Genomic DNA, 21,209 nt, shown 5'->3' with positions numbered 1-21,209 from the left:
AAAAATCTAGTAATAAATACAACCTTCCCATACACAGTTATAAACTATTTTGCCATTAAGTAACATTAACACATATTTGAATAGTTTTCTTTTCCTTCTGAAAATGCAGAGCACAATATGGTGATTAATAAAAACTAGTCACTCTTAACAAGTTTAACACTTCACCTTAGAAATATAACAAAAAATCTGATCAAAATGATAAAAGTTTTACATTCCAATTAAAAATATACCAATACATGTTTGATACATTATTGACCTAATATTTACATGTTTTCAATCACAGTAGCATGAAATTAAGTAGGAAAATAAGTGAATAAGCACAAAACAAATGTAAAAATAACTTTCATTATTTATATTAGATTTTCTTTTTTCTTTACTTTACAAATACCAGCATGAAAAACCCATGTAAGGACAATAGAAAATGACAAATATGTTACTATTTTTAAACGTCTCATCATTAAAAATGTCACTAAATTCTTCCATTGAAAAGATTGTTTGTTTCTGGAAGGGGAGGGTTGTAGTATTGCACATAACCTGAAGTTAACTTGCAACATTTTTAATCTTTAATCACATTCAAGTCTTACAAGTCCTCTAATAATAATGATGGGAAAGATTGTTTATTTATTGTGACTCAGGGCGGTCCTCCTATGAGGTTTAGGACAGGACACCACCTTAATGCAAGGACAAGTTGGTGTTGTCAAACGCACAGAATTTATCTGTGCATGGGAAGAGTAGAGTAGACGACAAAATAAAGAGGCAAATGGAACTTAAAAAAGGAGAACAACTGATCAACGGCAATTTTTTTATCATGTTGATAACTTATTGAGTTTATCTTACTTAATTGTAGGTCATGCATACTAAGAATTAAGTAACCTAGTTGGTGTCCTGGAATATATTTTTTTTAATATGAAATAGTAATATTTTCTTACACATAACATTCATAGTGATACAAGGTGCATCCTAACATTACTCAAATTGGCATTGGACCTTGATATAGAGATATATATAAAAAACAACCAATTACGTGGGAGGCATAATCACTTCAAATAGTAAGAATAGCCATGTGCTGAAAAGATATTACTAAAAGTCACCATATGCTTATGAAATCAAGTCTTTGACATGCCATAGCCCAATACTTTCAGAACAACAGTGCGTCACAATTCATCTACAGTAGAGATGGGAGTCACTCCGATGCGCGTGACAATTTAAAGAGTCTCAGCACTTAAATATAGAAAAAGCTTTAACTGAAAATTATATCAATCGTTTCATCAGTTTTCCTTAAATTAGGTTTACCATTTATCCAGGTCGCTTAGTAACAAAGGTACAAAATCTATTTCCAACAAGTGAAAAAATGAGGTATTGCAAAAGGAGTAAAGTTTCTTCCCATTTGTGAAAAAAATGTGCCTAAATGACTGTTGAAAAACAATACTTAGAAAAGTAGTGCATAATTTATATGTTTATGTTCATGACAAAATAATTGGCTATAAAACACCGTACAAAAATCAGCAGGCCATGTATAAAATAATATTTGTTTTACTCTGTGACAGCATATTCTTCAAAAATGTGTTCAGCTACAACGTTCAACCAGAACACAGACAAGCTCATTGCAAAGACCGTGCAAAGGAACATCAGGACGACGACACTACGTAGGGTAGCTTCTCATTAGTACCTTATGAGCAAGTAAGTTATCTTCCAATCCCCCCCCCCAATCCCCCCCCCCCCCCACAGGTGGAAAAAGGTGGACAAAGACCGAATGTAAAAACCCTGCCAGATTTTGGCTCCAGCCAATTCAATGATCCAGCTGAACCAAATTACCACACCCCCTAAGACAGGTTGATGAGCTAATTGGTGAAACCCTTTTCGTAGAGAGCACAGACAGAAGGAAAACCTAGGCAGGATATTTACTCTGTCACTCCTGTTTTTCCACCTCAGATTCCCCCTAGTAATTGTCCATATCGACAGGACCCAAGCATAATCGGGCGAATACACCGGCGGCGACAAGATTAAGCGAAAGAGAATGGTTGGACTGTTCAGCAAGAGCGATACAAGCGACAGAGCATGTACATTAAAAGCAGAATGCAAGCATTCCGGCTTTCCAATTGGCTGTGGCGGCTGTCGCCGAACCGCATCATAGCTCATTTGCATATTATTCGCTCAATTCCAACTAAAAACTGTCGCTCAAATCGCCTCTATTTGCCCAAATCGCTTTTGTCTCTTCTGTTGGCAGCGACTCCACAGAAAGTCACTTACTTCCGTCGCTGGAATCGCTCAAATCGCGCCAGGTCTATTCGTGCCATAACCTACCCCTCGTGTTAATAACCCACTAAAGGCCCAACTATTCGTTTTCGATTTTCATAACGATGACGTCATGCGTAGTTTCGACTGCCTTTGTCGTCACCACCTCAAGGCCTATCTTTGGTGTACCCCTATCTCAACTCCGAAGAGTGACAACTTTTACAACTTGAATTTTAATTTCATTAACGCAAGTATTTTCTTTAAAAAAAAGAATCTCCCAGGAAAAAAGGCATCCCTTACACGGCTGCAACCCATCTTTGGTTGAAGTCTCTGGTGAGAAAATTTTCTTCATTTGAAATTCCTGATTTAAGCGATTAGACAGTGAACTCCACACAGTAGTAGTAGTAAGTAGTAGTAGTAGCAGTAGTAGTAGTAATAGGGGCATATCCAATGCTTAAGTTACAACATCAATGGCTCACTAAATGCCTTGAACAGTGTATATAGACAGCTTTGGCCCGGGACAAAGTCATCTGAAGCCCCGCCACCCCCTCACCTAATACATGCAGTGTAATGAGGACCCAGTTCTGGCCCCACTCTCTCCCTGGGCCCGGGATAACTGACCCCTTTGTCACCCCCCGTCGGCTTCCCTGTACAAAGACATCGGAATGCACAAGGCCTAAGGGGCGTACTGGGAAAGTTCCACCAGCCCCCGCATGCTTCTGTGCAAGCATAGTGTAGTCCAGGTGTATTTCTCAACAGTAGCAAACACGTTTAGGGAAACGACTGAAGTCTTGACTGACTGACTGACTTGCACTACCTGTGCCACCACCACAACTACAACCACCTACATTAGAAAAACAGCCCTTCCTTACAGTGTGAACCAAAACTTTTTGTGACCGAAGCTTGTGTGAGAATGTGCCAGTTTTACAGTAAGCCTTGGATGAAAATCCTTTGAAATGTGAGAGTGCATAAAAACAATAAAATGGTGGGGGGGAAAAAAGAGAACAAGGCTGTAAGAGGATTTGACTGTGAAAGACGTGCGTGTGTGTGGGGTGGGGGGTGTGTGTGTGTGACCTCAGAATATGGATCAGGATTTGTTTTGTTTACAGGCGTGGAGTTGTGGTCACCTTTGCCCAGAAAGTTGTGAAATAATCTCTGTGGAAACTGATCTTACACCTTAACACCAAAGTTATAGAAGTTAAGTGCACCGATCGCTCGCATCTCACTCTCCCCCTCACATTATGTTGTCAAACACTCAATATTCTGAATAGGAACCTTGACAAAATAAAATCTGTTAAGGCTTCAGCAACTGAAGCAAGAGAAAGACAAAAAGTCAACTACAGGAGAGTCAGGCGAAACATCTACTTTTTATATAGATATATATAGAAATCTAATGCATTCAAGTTTTCATGCGCAACCAACTTAAATTATCAACAGGATTACGCTATATCTTTTTTTCTCTTTTTTGAAGCGTTTTCCACACTTTTATTACATCTCAGGGAAAAAAAATAATAACAATAAAAACTTAAAATAAAATAAAATCTTAGAGTATTTCTTTTCTTTAAAAAAAATCAAAACAGAAAAAAAACAAGATTTAATTCTTTTTTTTCCTCATTAAATTAAAATTAAAATAAAAAAAGGAACCAGCAAAAAGGAAAAAGTGCATGTATGCGAGTTAGCATGGCGACCCATCTACCTGGCCATCCTCATCTCCACCCCTCCGCCTCTCTACTCCCGTTCCACCCATTCCCCTCTCCCCTCCTCTCCTCTCCTCTCCTCTGTCCAGCTGGACTAGGATCAATTCCAGCGGAAGGAGATGTGTCTGGGCCGGTCTCCGCCCTCCTTGACCAGGGGCTTGTGGAACTCTCGTCCTGCCCGTGAGTGGATGGCGGCCCAGCAGTATTCACAGTAGTACTGGAGGCAGGTCACGTTGGCGCAGAAGAAGGGGGCGAACTTGCCGCCGCAGCGCGTGCCCTGACACTCGTCGCACAGCTGGTCGTCCAGCACGTATGGCTTCACTTCCACCTAGCATGGGGAGGAAAGGAGTAGACATCAGAGACGACCACTATAGATGATCATCTAGCAAAGGAATTTGATAATGCGGCAGTGTCAAACTCCTGTGATAGATGATCATCTATCAATCATTATTAATGCCTTTATGTTGTCCCCTTCGCTACCCTCTTTCAAGCCTAGCAGCCTGATGTTATTATGGTGGCTTATGTTCTTTTTATCTCCTACACGGCTCCACAACGTGTCAATTCACTGGCTGTGTAGCTCGCGACCACTAACCAACTGCTGTATGTTTCTGCCTCAGTCATTCATTCTTTCATGGTTTTCAGTTATATTGTAGTTTCTTTAAAATTGGCACCACGTTACAGATAACTATCAGTCACTTCAGATAAAAGTTCTCCATGCTTGTATTCTGTGCAATGCTAACGTCGCTGGTGTCCAAGGCAGGCTTCCCCTGCGTACCTGTGCCCTTGAAATATTTCGAGGATGACATTGTACTAGGTTAATTTTCACGGTGAAAGTGACGAGAAAACTACAACTGGTTGTAAAGAAACGTTTATAGAGAGATATGGACGGATAAGTTATATTGTTCTAATGAGCAACCGATCTTGCTCTGCGATCCCACGTGACTCCTCGATCATGTGGAACTTAAAAAGGTGCACTGTGTAGGATAGTGGCCAGAGAAAGTATTGCAAGTATGCTGCTCATTGAAATTGTGCCATCTGATCTACTGCCAGATTTGATCTTTTCATGAATATTTACTAAATAATGCACTAATATTTACTAGTATGACCAAAGTAGGCTAGTGTAAGTTTTGAAATTAGTCTATTACTGGAAATTCAAAATGTCGGACAATGGAGAAGATCCCCCTTTTCATGTATGAAAAGTGCAATGTTATGAGTCATGATGAATACTTTGAATTTGATGGTGGTAGGTTTGAGGCCAGTATTAATTTGAAAAAAAGTAACATTTGTGAATGGGCAGCATGAGTTCTGGAAATAAACTACTAAAAATACTACACCATGCTCCTTTAAGAAAAAACATGCACAGCCATCTCAAACATGAATGCTGTACAAAAAAAAGGTACAAGTTCCGCAACACAGTAGCTCAGTGTTGTAGACCTTTTTCTTATTTCCAGACAAGTGAATAACAAACAAGACTGTGTGTGCATATGAAACAATTCATGTACGAGGAAGTACAGTTGTAATGGTAGGCGAGTGCGTTTGTGTGTCTGTGTAAGGTGTCTACATCTATAGATATAAGGAGGAGCAAATATGCATCGCTCACATGCGCTTGTAAAAAGATAGAGAGGTAGAGCAAGATGGAGGCCGATAAACATGCACGGGCATGTCGTAAAAGTGTCACCATGTGATGGATGGCAAGAAACTGGAACATGCATCATCATGTGTTTATAACAGCGTTTTGTCACAATTTTGTAATAGTTTCCCTTCCCTATTGCCTCTTTCCTAATGTTAACATAATGGGTACAGTTAGCCAAAGTCACAGATGACGATACTTGGAAATTGGGATTTTGTGTGCTACCCTTGATTTTACCTGACTTTCCAAATATGTCTTTTTTTATTTTGCCTCACAACGAAATATCTCATACTCCATGTGAGCAAAAAAAGCCTTCAACCACAAAAAACGGATCTTTCAGCCACATTCCCATAAATAATTCCCCTGACAAGCTGGTAAAACTCGCATGGCACGATTCACACTAATGCCTCCGCAGCCAATGAGTGTACTGTACAGTACAGTGGCTACATGCTAAAGTCCCTTTAATACTCACTCAGAATTAAAATAGATTTAAAACCACAAATACCCTTCCAAAGCAAGTCCTGTGGTACTATAACGTTTAGCTCATCACCTTTGAGCTTCCTTCCCAAGAAGCACAACTGCTTGTCAACAAAACTACCGTAGTTGTATCCTTTTGAATCTTCCTCAATTTTTGTGTAGTATTACAAGTACTACATAGCAAGTAACGGCCAACTAGTGAATTAATCCGTTTGTCACATGAATACAGTATATTTAGTAACTTACAATACCTCAAGACTATATTCATTATTATGACTAATAACCTCACGCCAACAGATTGAAACCGATAGATTAAATGCTGACACAATGCGCAGAAATAAAATCACATTTATATTGGCCAATGTCGCCTCCGCCAGCTGGACATAGAACACATCCTCAGAAGAAAAGGGATCCTAATGACCTAGACAGACCACGAGCTCCTAGTGACACAACACCCTCAGCGTTGCTTCTAATCAGGCCAAGAGCAACGTAAATATCGTTTCTAATCTCCCGAAAAAAACAGGAACTCCACCCACTTTGTCGGACACCAGTCAACCAGTACAGTAGCAAACCTAGGGCGGTGGGTTAACCATGCCGATTGGGAAACGTTAATTGTTATGCTCTTGGTCAAACCAAGTGTAGAAGAGATTGTCGATGATCGATATAGAAGTCGATGATAAATCAGTCTACTAATGACCCCCTTTTCCCTTTTTGTGTAAGTGCATGGCAAAACTAGACAGGCACACCAGTTATAGAGCAGAGAAGGGAAAAACATAAAAATCAATGGGTAATGGGAGCATTATCCCGGTCCATGAAAAGTGAAGATTCAGATTTATCTTGATGCCCTTGAGGTAAACAAGATAGAAGACCGAAGAAACAAACCACTGTCTTCGGTCACAAGTTACTGCCAGCGCACATGCACAGAGATGGGCCTGTTTCTAAGCAGTCTTTTGCCCGGGCATGCCATATTCACATGTGCTTGGCATCATTCATGCTCTTATCCAAGAAATACTGTATGCTCATATTAAAAGCCCATGATTAGAATAGGCCAATAGTGTGAACATTTAAAAGTCCAAAAGAACAGATAGGAATGGACAGTTTTTTTTTAGCTACACATCTAATTAGATAACTTCCAAATTATACAGACAAGACTGGCCAATGGCAGCATGAGGACATAGTCAAACTGACCCATCAAGGCCATCACATCTTCACTCACCAGGGGTACATTTCTCGAAACCACAGTTGCTAGCCACGTTAGCTACTTTGTTGTTTGCAATGCAATTTCCCATTGCAACTACCCAAGTTGCTAACTGGTTAGCAACTACGCTTTTGTGAAACACACCCCAGTGCTGCAAGCTTAGATCTTGCGGACACCCTTGAATAAACCTGTAAACAACCAACCAACACACTCTTATCACACCAAACCAAACCACTGCTGTCTGTTTGAACTTTGACTGTACGCTTATCAGTGTGCTCCAAAGAAGATTCAAAAATGAATGGTAGGCTATACTTCATTTTATGCAGCATGACTGGACTCTTGACAGTAAAGATATCACTAGCCTTTCAACACCGTGGATTCTCCTCCCCCCCCCCCCGCCACCCCCCTTTGAGACACGCATGCATGCATATTTTAGAGTGAGGATTCTGCACATCTGAAGTCCTTTTTTGTGTTTTATTCCATGGCAGAATTACTCAATATAGAGGATCTGAGGAACACAATGGTCAACATGCATTTCTGCCATGAGATAAACCACCAACAAGGATTTCAACTCCTCACTCTAAAACCTGCATCAGCCTTTGTCCTCCATCTTAACCTGGGATGTACACAATCACAAACTTCAAACAACATAATTCAACACAAAACCGTTGCTTACCCGTTTGTCAATCTCTCCGTGCTGCAATTGGACAAAGCGAGCGCTGATGGCGGCGATGTAGCTCTGCTGATTGGAGAAGGCCACGCGTCCCGCCCCTTTAGGGTACTTCAGCTCGGGGTCAGTGTCAATCCCAGCGTAGCACACGCCACCATACAACCGATCCATGATCATTGCCAGCTCAACTGGGGAAGAAAGATAGACGTACAATACATATCATGAGAACTTTGTCTGGCGGGGTAGCGTCCATGTGTACATTAATGTTTCTCAACAAGGTCTCTACATCCCACCCGGGGGCGTTAGGTTGTCCTGGGGGGGTGGAGGGTGGATGGGGGCAGGGGGGTTGAAGAATGATACATCTGAAAGGGGGCGGTGCTTAGTTGTCATTGGAGGGCATTACTCCATTTTATTTTTTAATACTAAAGGGGGTGTTGGTAATGATGAGAGCTATGATGAGATCAAGGTGGTGTTGGGGGGCTTATGATGAGGTCCAGGGGGCGTTTGTTCAAAAAAGGTTGAGAACCAGTGATCTAGATTGGCAGCAGACAATCAAATAAGTCAGAATACAAAGCAGGAATTTAGAGTGCTTCAGGTTGTTCACCTTTAGCGCATTCAGGCCGACTGAGAACCGTGCCGGTGCCCGTTCCCGCACCTAATCGTGAACCGGCCGTCGTGTTCACGCCACAGATTTTAGCGTTTGCGAACCGGAAAGTTGGTTCGCAATGCGAACCGCAAAATACTAGGTTTTTCTCCACGAACCGTGACGACAGCGTGGCCGTCAGCAGGTTCATCCGGGTAACACAGTCACGTGCGGAAAAAGTTCAGAGCCCGATACGAACACGGGCAGTTCGCAGATAAGCACTTTAGTGCCGAATATAACTGGTGTGGGCACCAGCACCGGCTCCGTTCTGGTCGGCCTGAAAGCCCTACTTTTTTCTTGGTGCTCATCGGTGTAGGGGCTCTCAATATTGTGCAAGAGGACGCTTGCGTGTTTTGGTCAGTATACCATGAAGAAGGCCATTAGGCCGCAACGTGTAAGCATTGCAGCCAAATAAATGCAGTATAAAATTTGCTATCTTGACTGCATCTAAATCTCAGACAATCAAATAAGCTTGGGTTTCAAGATTCTCTAGCTTCATTTTGAATCGCAAATATTATGATTTAAATCATGCTAGAGATAAAAAGCTACCTGCACACAGACATTTACTGTATGATAAATCCATCTCTCTACACCTTTAAGAAGCATCTGAAGACTCATCTTTGAAGACAGTCGCTACTTCATAACAAAACTCAACCTAACCGTCTGCAGTGCACCAACCTTGCATCCCCCCCCCCCCCCACACACACACACACACACACATTGTATTTTGCACATTATGTCCTCTTTTGTTTAACCCGCTTTGGATAAAATCATCTGCCAAATGTAATGTAATTTTGACTAGGGAGCTATTATTCCTTTGGAAGCAGGCACTTTCCCCGTCACACTAGCAAATAAGCACAGGGGTCACAAGACATCTTCCCACCAGCATTTCATTCTTAACTGTAGCCAGGGGTGGAGCTGTAAGGGGGCAAGCAGGGCATTTGCCCCTGGGCCCAGGGCAATCCCATATTGGTGGTGGGGGCATCAGTGTTTTGCCCTAGGGCCCTGTAGGCAATTGTTCTGCTCTGTATTGACTGTAGCTTGATTATGAAACCCAAATGCTGTGATTTGTCATGCTGAAATTGCATTTTAAAAGGTATAAATACAACAATGTGTGGTAAACGACTTCACAAGACAAAAGTTTCCATGAACATTCCATTCTTCATCTTGTCTCTAAAATGCAATAGTTGGTCATGCTAAAAATGCTGCAAGGGCACGACATCTACCACTGTTTATCTTTTTTAAATGTATTTTTTTGGGGGGGCTTTACAAGCATTTGTTGGTGTTTTTATATGACAGGACAGTTAATCAGAGACAGGAAGCAAGTTGGGAGAGAGAGACGAGGAAGGGCCGGCACAGGACCCGGGCCGGGAATCGAACCCTGGTCAGCCAAGTAGCAGACGAGTGCCCTACCATTAAGCCACGGTAGGGCCCTACCACTTGTTTTCAAAAGGGGTCCAGGGACCCTTGGGGTCCACAGCACGGCACATTTTCCCATGGAAAAGTCAAAATGTATAGCAAAGTGTGTTTAAGTGGATCTGACAGTTGTGGTACAATCATCAGGGGGTCCTTGGAAAATGTTCTTCTCCATTAGGGGTCCATGGACAAAAAGAAATAAAATAAAAATAACCCCTGACATACTTCTAAAATAGTGTTTCTCAACAGCCCCCCTGGGCATTATTCTATTTAATTTTTTAAAACTAGGGGGGCGTTGGCAGGCTTATGATCAAGGGGGCCCTTGTTCGAAAAAGGATAAGAACCACTGATCTACAACATAAAATAACTCCATTTTTTTTAAAAGAAAAGAAAAATAACTCACCAGCACGAAGAGGGCGAGGGACACCTCCCACGAAGATAGTCTTACGAGGATCCAGGGGTTGAGAACCGTCCATGACGAAATCACTGTCATTAAGGTTCCAGGGCCGGATTTGGACCTAATGCGCAACGCAAACAAGAAAGTACATATGAGAGAGAGAGAGAGAGAGAGAGAGAGAGAGAGAGAGAGAATGAAGATAGGGAAAAATGGAAAGGGACAGAGACAGAAAGAAAGGGAAGCAGAGAGAGAGAGAGAGAGGCAAGGGAGCAGGAGAGAAAAAGAAAGAAGGAAAGATTTGTCTTTCACCTAGACAGTTATCAGGCTCCATCAGCCTGAGGAGAAAGCGTGACTGTCGGAAAGACTGAGGCCTTGTTACTGTATGTGGGTTGCCCTTGCAGGGCACCACTGTGACTAGAGAGATTTCAGGTTTATATTTAACAGCTTCCACCTATTTTAGTAGGACCGACCGCAGTAGCAGCAGCAGCGATCTCCACAGTAGCCTACACCAAGCCGCCCACCTCCTCCAGCCTTCCAAAGCACTCCCCCGCAATCTCAGCGTCCCATAGCCCGTGTTTGCCAAAATAAGACAATATCATAGACTATTGATAAGAAGGAGAAGGTTCTTTTGGCATCACTATACATCAGTGTTTCTCAACGGGGGCACTACAGCCCCCCAGGGGGTGTTGGGGAGCCCTAGAGGGGCGTTGAGAAAATACAGCTGAGTGGAGGCGGGACTTAGTTCCCATTGGGGGGGGCATTAGTCCATTTTATTTATCAATACTAAGGGAGGTGTTTCCAGACTTATGATGAGGTCAAGGGGGCGTTTGTTCACGAAAGGTTGAGAACCACTGGTATAGACGCTGCCTATGAGCTGCCATGTCCCTTTAGAAGACGGGTTAAGAATGAACGCTGTCCAATGTGGAAATTTTTTAAAAGTCATCCACATTTAGGGGACCAGAACTGATCCCACTTTATTGAATTAGTGATGCGATTAATCTTGGTTACCATATTGAAAATCTTTGGCAAGATTACGCTGGTTTGGCTGGATAGTGGCTAGCTAAAAAACAATGCATTCTGGATTTGCAGTAAAATGGTGGCATTTTGGTCATTTGTCCGAAAGTCAGTGTACCATTTGTGAAAGTCTGTGCATTCTGGAATTAGACTGGTCGCCTTTTTTGTTAGGTCAGTCATCCAAACGTCAGCATACCACATGGGTAGGTGTGGTGTGGACGTTCGTTCCAAGTCGTTTGGTTCAAGTCCAAGAATGCGCATTTGTATATAAACCTACCGCTACCCAACCATATGGTTTCAAACAACAGCTAAGAATCGGGGGTTAAGAAATGCATAGACAGGGCATTGGGTTGCTGTGCCGACGACCCGGGTTTCGATTCCGGCCCGGGTCATTTGCTGATCCTTCCCAGTCTATTCCTTTCTCTCTGCTCGTTTCCTGTCTCTCCTTCCTGTCAAAAATGAAGGTTAAAAAAAGCCCTAAAAAAAAATATATATATATACTGTATAAAAAAGAACTGTATCCTACCGGCTTGTCTTTGATGGTGGGGCTGGACACACACAGGTAGAGCTTGCCCTCTTCCTCAATACACGCGTCAATCAAGGCTTGCACAGAGCTCTCCTCTTGGAACAGAAGGAATGCGTAGCCTGAAAACAAGCAGAAGGTGAAGAGGTTCAATCAAATCAAATGTTCCTTGTTGTGATTGGTGCAATCAATGTTCAATGTTATGTTGCAGTCATTACCATGGTTACCAGGGCTGCACAAAGTCACGCAGGCCTACCTTTGGGTGGGAAGTAAGACTTGCTCTCAGCTTTGTGTGGCCAGTCCACAAACAGGTGTCCAAAACGACGGAAGCTGGCAGTAATTTCATCTGTTAAAAAAAGTTCAGTTTTTGGAGTGAATGCCATTCAACTTTCAAATACACTAGTGCCATGTAAACAAAATGTATTCGTAGGTTTCTACACCCAGGGTGTAATTTGCACGGAGTACAGGGATGGTGATTCTCTCCTCTTCTGATTTTGAGATATTTACTACTTCTACATACTTTTAATCTTGGTATAACGCAACTACATTGATATGACCTAAACTTAAAAATATCTAAATATTTGATAGAAATGACACCCAGACCAAAGTTACATCATCTGATCTACTCAGGATTTAAAAATCACACATCACTTAATATAATCACTTCCATAATCTAATTCTAATCCAATCCTTCCCATACCTTCGTCGATGTCAGGTGGCAGGCCCCCTACAAACACTTTGCGGGAGTAGCGCTCGATGCGCTCCCCGTTCTGATGCGGGAACCCATGCGGAGAGCCCAAGCCACCAACGCCGTCCCCTCGGTCCTCCTCACCAAAGCCACCTCGGTCGTCTTCCATGGGAAACAAAGATGAGTGACCTACAGAGAAAGAGGACAAACGCATCATCATGTAAAAGGTGAGTGGTTCCCAATCTTTTTCAATGGGGGACCCCTCTTTTGGACTTTAGACTATTTTTACGACCCCCTACCCACCATAGTCTTGGACTATCAAAGGATTTCTAGCAATATTAGCGGACAAACTATTTATTAATGGAAATTCTAGCAATATTAATGGACAAAAATTGCCTAAGCCCCCCAGTTTGGGAATCACTGATGTAAGGGCAGTGTGTTGAGGGCCATGAGACAGGGCAAGGACACTCCAGTCAGTTACCATAGTAACATGCAGGGAGCATCCAGGTTACAGAATATTCTCAGTTTTTGGTTCTGGAATATTCCATTGACGTGTGAAACGGCATTCTTTAACTGGAATATTACCGAAACACGGCTACATTCGGAATGAATAAAGAGTTCACAACCGCACCAACCACGTACTGCCACCATTCCATTTAAAGTCGGAATATTCTTCACATCTAACTGCGCGCAGGGACAGAGAAAATATTTTTCATTTCCTGATTGACGTATTATGCACAGTATATATGCGTTATGGGTAACTGTCCACACTGTGCATCTATGCCAGAGGTGGGCAAAAACACAGACCCGGGGGCCACATGCGGCCCGCAAAGCCATTTCATCTGGCCCCCAGCGCCTTTACAGGACTGGCAACTTTTAAATCAAAAGTAATACTCTCATCTAACATGCTTTAAACGGCTAGGGGTCTTGCAGGTGTAGGATTAATCAAGGTCACATCTAAATATTACAATGTGCAGGAGTTAAAAAGCCAACACGTTATGCCAATGCACATGACAGTATTTCTTATTGTTCACACAGCCATGTTGGCCCAGACATCTGTCCCTAAAGTCAATATTCTAAACCCAATGTGGCCCTTGGGCCAAAATAATTGCCCACTCCTGCCCTATGCTAACAAAAGCAAAGGCATGACCCTCCATCTTGTGAGCTGTAGTTTGCCTGCTCTGGTGATGGGGGCGGGGATAAATCACATTTCAGTGGGAAAAAAATGTGACATGCTGATAAAGGTGTTTGATGGGGGTGGGGGGAATAATCGCATTTCAGTAGAAGAAATGTAACATGTTGATAAAGGTTTTTGATGTTGCTACATCTGTGGCAGTCTTGAACCACCTTCAAAAGGGTTACTATAACTGCAGCTCGCTCTGAACAGCCAAAAGAAGAACTGGTGTTACAAAACACTGCAGCGTTTTGAAACTGTAAGGCTCCTTGCAGTGCAGTGCACGCCTTGAGTTTAAACTGCCATGTCTCAAAATAAGACATCTCACAGAGTGTCCTTCTGCTGCTGCTTCAAGTCCTCTACAGTTAAAGGGCACCAGCACACGCTGCCCAAGTCATGCAATTACAGAGCAAATGTATGAGCGCAAAATATGCTTTGAAGACATTTGGCAATGCCGTCATGTTGCTTCTGAACAATAAGAAAAGCATAGAAGGAGCCATCCTTGCAATGAGAAAGCAAGCAGTGCACTTAAAAACAAGACTTAAAACGGTCCGACAGCATTTTCCTAAAAGCCTGTGAGTCAGCTTTAAGGGTTGTACGGTACATGGGCAGTCATAACAGGAAGGGCTACCACACAGTACACAGTCAGATACGGCACAAAAAAAAGAAGGAAAAAAAAATGGCTTCATGTGTTAAATGACACACAACAGCTACTACAGTACACAACAAATACATTTATGGAGCGGACATGTGGGGAAAAACAAAATGCCAAAAGTAGCAAGACGGAATAGCTTAGTTACCTCGACGTCGTCCATAATTCCTTGCTGCATGTAAGAGAGAGACAGAGGCCTTGAAGGACAATAGCAAACTCAGAATCATTCAACTTAACAGCTAGCTAGCGAGCAGAGTTTGCACCAAAACACTTGCGAACCACTGGCGGCCATTTTGTTGGATCCCCAGTCACCTCATAGATCAGTTAATCCACAATAGAGATTGTCAACGTGACGTCATTGCCCCAATTTTAGGTGCGTTTTTTTCTTGTTTACACAACTAGGATTGGCGGCCCAAGGTCACTCTCTAACAAGCGCTAGAATTTGATTTGTCCAAGATTGGGGCAAAAGGCGTTTCTGATTAATTTGTCACGTGTCTTGGCAAACTCTATAAAGATTTGATTAAAAAAAAAAGAGTCTCAGTGGTTGAAGGTCACAGCCTGTTTTGGGTTGCCATTTTGTTGGTATTTTGCCATTAACAGCTCGACTGTGATGAGTGTGCATGGCTAATGCAGGTATCGAGAAAAAAAAAACACATACCATTCACTGGCAGGGACCCATCTCCTGGGTGAGGGAAGTCGAAACGACCTGCAAAGATACAAAAAAAACCCCACTAATGTCAGGAATGTCCTCAGGCACAAAGGCGAAAAACATGAAGAGCCGAGATGTTTTATATTAGCCTGGCTAGTGCTAACTGGGCTAGCCAAGATTATGCCATAATCTGTGACTCATGTCATTTTGAAGTGTAAGTAATTCATGCAAATCAACTACACGTGAGGGGATTTAAGCTTTTTAACATGAATCAAAACACAATAGGTTGGCTGATTAGGTGACTGTGGTGAGATTTTTCACAGATGGACTACTCCGTTAAGATCCAAACACTTGTGGGGGTTTTGGCATGAATTCAACCCCTTCAAAGGCATAAAAGATTTCAGAAAAATTGGACACGACAACAGCTCACCGCAACCATACAACTTCAAACAAAAGGCAGAGAAAGATAAAAGAGTCATCAGTAGTGCAGCTTTAATTCAAAGCCCACGTGAAGTAGGCCTACTCGCTCTTCCCTTTAATCCCGATGAAGGAAGTGGAATTACACATGCCAAGGTATAGATAGCACCGGTAATAGAACTGGGTGAGCAACATGGCACATTTGTCTCATCTTTCTCTCCCCCCCACGCTGATCTTCCTCAAACGCTCAGGCACTTACGCAGACACTGACTCAAGAGGAACCTTTGCATTAGTCTATACTGCACCACCTTTTCCTTCTCATCCAGAAAACATCTGCCACCACAGAGACAGACAGGAGGGTAGGGGTGGGCGATATGGCAAAAATGTCATATCCCGATTTTTTTAACATCAAATCTCGATTTCGTTTTTTTATCACGATATTCCAACCAAAAAAATGTTGATATGCTTGCAATTTGTAATTTGCAGTTAATAAAATGTTAACGCACTGATGACACTCTCATAAAGTGCACAATTAGAACACAATAATGTAAAGAATAAAAGTGAAGACAACAACTTAAGTAAGAAAACATCACTTTGATACTGATAGTTAACATCCTCACTGCAAGACGATCTATACGATTTCTTCACTTTGGCAGATTTGAGACGATATTGTACTCGATATCACGATTTATATCGCCATATAGCCCACCCCTACAGGAGGGCATCAGATAGTCGGCTCGTTGCCATCAAGGGTGGCTGGATGATCAGTGGTGCTACTTAAATTATACATATTTGAGCTCTTTGCAAAAAAGGGGGGTGGATGAATGCACCTTTCAAGGAATCCTGTTCGGCCCTCATAATGTCAATCAGGGAGTTCTCCAGAGAGTGCATGCTGAAGCCATCAAAGGATCGGCTGCGCTCCTGCTGAGACAGGGAGAGAAGCATTATTCGCTTTTTAGCCGCGCTCCTTCACCAGAGCCGGATGACACAACTCGCCTCAGAAAGTCAAGAAGCTTTCCGGCTCTCTCATTCTAGAACAGTGGTTCCCAAATTTTTTTCAGTGGGGACCCTCTTTTGGACTTTTCGCGACCCTCCTCCTCCCGCCCACCCACCATAGTCTAGCCTAGCAATGTATTTCTAGCAATATTAGCAGACAAACTATTAGTGGAAAATCTAGTAATATTAATGCCGAGGCAATTTTTTGTCCATTATTCTTGCTAAATTTTCCATAAATAGTTTGTCCGCTAATATTGCTAGAAATCCACTAGACAGCAAATACGTCTACTGAAGTCCCTTTTGTCCACGACCCCCCCTTCAGTACCTCCGTGACCACCGTAGGGGTCCCTACTCCCAGTTTGGGAACCACTGTTCTAGAAGCTTCCTCTGTGTTCAGGGTTCTACAGTGTAGTTTGAGAACAGACGTGACCGTAGCCTCTGTGCGGATAGATGCAGAGCGCTGTGTCACACTTGATTCTTTCAGAAAGTGGTTCAGACAGATAGATACACGCACGCGCACACACACACACACACACACACACACACACACACCACACACACACACACACACACACACACACACACACCAGTGTGGGCATGCAGGCAGGGCAACACATACAAACAAATCTTTTTAACTTGTATGATCTCCCGTGGAGCACAACTGTCAAACTGAATCATGTCCCTGGTATTTAATCACACACACAATTTTGGGAAACATTTCTGTCTGTCTGGCTCCCTACTGAGATTACCGCAGGCAACATTAACTAGGTGCAGGGAGGGAGAGAGAGAGAGAGAGAGAGAGAGAGAGAGAGAGAGAGAGAGAGAAACAGAGAATGTGTTCCAAGAATTAGGTGTAAAGTCCAACACTGACAAGCAAGTATCCTGCAAAAATATCAGACAAGAGGAAGTTAGAATGCTCAAATGCTTTAACGCTTGTCGACACCACTTAACTCGTTCTTTTTGTGCATATGGCATGCTGAAAATAAAAATAAAAATAAACAAAAAATCCACATATCACAAAGCATGCTTGGCACCAGCAAAAGTAACATTTTTGGTGGGGGAAACATCCCAGCAGTGAACACCACACAGGCGGGTGGTTGCTCTGAATGGTGAAAGACAAAAGGCTTTTTGGCTTGATTGTCATCATGTCGCTGCATAACCACGCCGGCAGCTGGATGAGTAAGCACAAATAACAGTAGAGAGGCAAGCGGGCAGGCTAGCTAGCAAGCAAGCAAGCAGGCAGGCAAGCAGGCCCCACCACCACCCCCACCAACGCGGAGCGCACTGAAAAACATCCCTAGCACTAGTGAGCTATTTTTAAAGCGTACACTGGCCAGGCTAGGGATATACAGTACGCTACGTGCGTATGAAAAATAATCACGTTGCAGTGACCAAGCCCAGGAGTGTTACGCGTCGAGTCTATCATTCATCCCCTCTGTCTGTCTGTCTGTCACTGGGCATTAGAGGCCTCTGCATTAGCTAGTCAGCTAGGCCTGCTGCCTTTGACTCACTGGTCTGTCATGGTGTGGTGTGGTGAGTCCCTTTGCGTGTGTACAACAAGCCCACCATCCCAGAGGCACAGCTGTGGCTGAAAGTGTATGTAGGGGAACAGAGAGAGAGAGAGAGAGAGAGAGAGAGAGAGAGAGAGAGAGAGAGAGAGAGAGAGAGAGAGAGAGAGAGAGAGAGAGAGAGAGAGAGAGGCGCATACAGTAGACTGGGCAATGCATGCAAAGATGGAGAGACAAAAGTGAGAAAAAGAGACACATGCACAGAGGTGGTCAGACAGGCAGAGAGGGAGTGAGAGAGACACAAACAGAGATGAAACAGGCCGAGGAAGAGAGAAATAGAGATGTGAGAGAGAGAGAGAGAGTGAGAGAGAGAGAGAGAGAGACACAAACAGAGATGAAACGGGCCGAGAGAGAGAGAAATAGAGATGAAACAGGCCGAGAGAGAGAGAAATAGAGATAAGAGAGAGAGAGAGAGAGAGAGAGAGAGAGAGAGAGAAGCCATGCAGGGCAGCCTTTGCATTATTACTCATCCCATCACGGGCGGCTCTGCTCAGCTCTCTGCTCTGCTCTGCTCTGCTGTTCTCCGCTCGCTCGTGGCACTCAGGCTCGTGCGGGGCCGGGCGGCTTTGATCTAGCTCGCGCATCCATCAATCGAGGCCAGGGGAAGGCCTTGTGTCATAATCAGATTATGCCCGAACCAGGCAGATACTCTCCGCCACAGCTGCCAGGGACACTCTTCCTTAGGCTTGCACTCACTTCACTTGCCATGCCATATCTCTCTCCCTTTAACCCTCTCTCTCTCTCTCTCTCTCTTCTCTCGCTGTCTCACACAATGCCATCTCTCTCTCCCACTCATATTCACTCGCGCGCACACGCGCGCGCACACACACACACACGCACACGCACACGCGCGCACACGTGCACGCACACGCGCACGCGCACGCCGCGCACACGCACACGCGCGCGCACGCGCGCACACGCACACGCACAAACACACGCACACGCATGCACCCACGCACACACACACGCACATATACTGTAGATACAGATACACACAGGCAGACGCACACAGTCTTACATGGTACATTTGATTTGGCCATCAATTGCTGTTATGGGGCATTACTTGTTAGCGTTCATTTCTCTCTCCTGATTCGTTAGACAAACAGGGAAGAGAAATGCATTCATGCCCCATTACACGTTCATCATTGGAGGTTTTTAAAAGGTGCGCAAAATAAAATGCCATCTTTGTCAAGGGGGGAGGATGGTTTAAATGAAACCACACACACACACACACACACACACACTTCATTCATAATTAGCACAGATCATTGACCAGATTAAGCAAGGGGGGGGGTAGATGGGACGGATTTAGCTGAATCATTGGGGGGGGGAGGGCAGTGCAGTGCTGTGCCGAAGAGACACACCTAGATTTGTCTCTGTGTGCATTCCAATATGCGACCTTGCTTCCTCCACTTGTGCTTGTGGCCTCGCGTTTTGCTGATGCCCCGCCACCGTGGAGAAAACAACTCAGTTTCCCCGCTGTCAGCCTAGCCAAAACATTTTTTGGGGGACTATTCTTCGTTCACCATCCAGTGTTTGCAAAATGAGAATATTACTTAACAATTGAGCTTTTAAGAGATATTGAAATATAATGCTGTCGTCAGTGATGTCATCATGACGCATTACTTACTGGTACCACAGGCCACAAGCACAAGTGGAGGACGCAAGGTCGCATATTGGAACGCAACGCACCCACACTCTCCCCTTCTCCTCCACTTGCCATTCGTCTTTCGGCCTCCTCTCCTTCCTTACCTGGAAAGGGAAGATGCTGTCGCTCCTGTTCATGTTGTCCTCCAGCCAGGGCTTTGGGTTGAACGGGCCTGAGCTGTTGCGGTTGTACTTCTGGTTGTTGGGGAAGGACGTCTGGTTGTTGGGGAAGGACTTCTTGAGCGGAGAGATGGAGTTGAGGGGCATCATGCCCCCCGGGATCCTCTGGCGGTAGTCGCGTCCCTGAGACGAGCCTCCCCAGCCTCCCCCACCACCGCCACCGCCGCCGCCGTACCCTCCGCCCGGGCTCCAGGAGCTGGACGAGGGGGTGGAGGAGGGGCTTTGGTAGCTGCCCCAGGGGGAGGGGGGCTTGTTGAGGTTGTTGCCCAGGTGGGGCAGCTGGTTGAAGGTGGCGTTGCGGTGGGAGAAGGGCTGGTGCGGGTGCGGCGGCGCGTGCGGGCTGGCCGGGGAGCGGCGGTGCTGCTGCGGCCCGACCGGCGGCCCTCCCGGCTGGCTGTGGGGGTGCTGGAAGTGGGGGTGTGGCGCGGCCGCCGCCGGGTGGTGGTGCTGGGTCAGCGGGCCCATCTGGTGGGCCGAGAAGCTGCCGCCGAAACTGGGGCTGGCGTGGTGCGAGAAATTCTGGAAGAGGAGCGGCGGCGGGCCGTTTCCGGTGGTGCCGCCGCCGCCGGCCGGGCCGAAGAAGCCCACCTCCTCGTTGACCAACGCCGAGGGGTTGGATGGGATAGCAGTGGACCAGCTGTTGAAGCCGGTGAGGGAGGAGGAGGAGGACGAGCTGCCCCCCGACTGCACCATGGTGCCCCCCATGCCTCCCCCCGTCGTCTCCTGGTAGTCGAAGCCCGACAGCACCGGGGACTCGATGCGGAGGCCCTCCTTGTCGTTCCCGTTCTCTACGCCCCCCTTGTTGTCCCCCAGCTGGCTGTCCTCTGGCATGGTGGCGCTGTCGAGGTCAGGTATGATACCTCCTGATGTGTCTTGGTGGCCTGATGGTGGGGAGATGGGCTGCTTGTCTTGAATTTCTTGTATATCCTGTTGCTGCTGCTGTTGCTGCTGCGTCGTCTTGGACTTCTCTGTCTCCAGAATCTCATCTTGCATGTTCGTGTGGGTTGGCGTCACGACAGGGAAGAGCCAAGCGGACCCCGCACTTCCACCATTGGTAGCCGTGCTGGTGTTGATGAACGCGGGGGGACTCGGCGGGGCTGTCTGGTGGTGAACTGGATGTTGCAGGTGTGGGGGAATTCTCACGGGGAAAACTGATTTGTTAGCACTGTTGTTCTTAACCAGGGCTCCAAAACCGTAATCCCCCATTTATATAATCCAATATGCTTTAACCCTACTGTAATTTTTGTCCTGCAGTTTCTTTTCTACACCTACAAAGGAAAGAGACAAGGGGAAAGATAATCAAGATTATGACACCATTTCACGGGAATGACCAAGCGA

The 21,209-nt window shown here is 44.9% G+C and overlaps 1 protein-coding gene across 6 annotated transcripts in view; it reads right to left on the bottom strand.

Annotated features, from left to right (window-relative positions):
- Nucleotides 1-2,414: 2,414 nt before the first annotated feature.
- cpeb4a (cytoplasmic polyadenylation element binding protein 4a) overlaps nucleotides 2,415-21,209 on the bottom strand; it is a 19,722-nt gene continuing 927 nt past the window's right edge. For 3 of the 6 annotated variants that reach the window (XM_063190410.1, XM_063190412.1, XM_063190411.1), the window contains exons 2-11: nucleotides 19,797-21,139; nucleotides 16,311-16,404; nucleotides 15,073-15,120; nucleotides 14,563-14,586; nucleotides 12,601-12,777; nucleotides 12,157-12,246; nucleotides 11,904-12,022; nucleotides 10,370-10,484; nucleotides 7,914-8,095; nucleotides 2,415-4,260 (exon numbers count right to left, since the gene is read on the bottom strand). In XM_063190410.1, coding sequence (XP_063046480.1) covers nucleotides 4,033-4,260; nucleotides 7,914-8,095; nucleotides 10,370-10,484; nucleotides 11,904-12,022; nucleotides 12,157-12,246; nucleotides 12,601-12,777; nucleotides 14,563-14,586; nucleotides 15,073-15,120; nucleotides 16,311-16,404; nucleotides 19,797-21,077 — 2,358 coding nt within the window. In that variant the 5' untranslated portion in view covers nucleotides 21,078-21,139 and the 3' untranslated portion in view covers nucleotides 2,415-4,032. The remainder of the gene's footprint in view (nucleotides 4,261-7,913; nucleotides 8,096-10,369; nucleotides 10,485-11,903; nucleotides 12,023-12,156; nucleotides 12,247-12,600; nucleotides 12,778-14,562; nucleotides 14,587-15,072; nucleotides 15,121-16,310; nucleotides 16,405-19,796; nucleotides 21,140-21,209) is intronic. The other 3 variants (XM_063190413.1, XM_063190414.1, XM_063190415.1) reach the window with 3 other exon arrangements.

Source organism: Engraulis encrasicolus, chromosome 23 (genome assembly GCF_034702125.1).
Source record: "Engraulis encrasicolus isolate BLACKSEA-1 chromosome 23, IST_EnEncr_1.0, whole genome shotgun sequence".
NCBI classification, from domain to species: Eukaryota; Metazoa; Chordata; class Actinopteri; order Clupeiformes; family Engraulidae; genus Engraulis; species Engraulis encrasicolus.
Note: the sequence above shows the minus strand (reverse complement) of the source record. Positions and strands in the feature narration are given on the sequence as shown.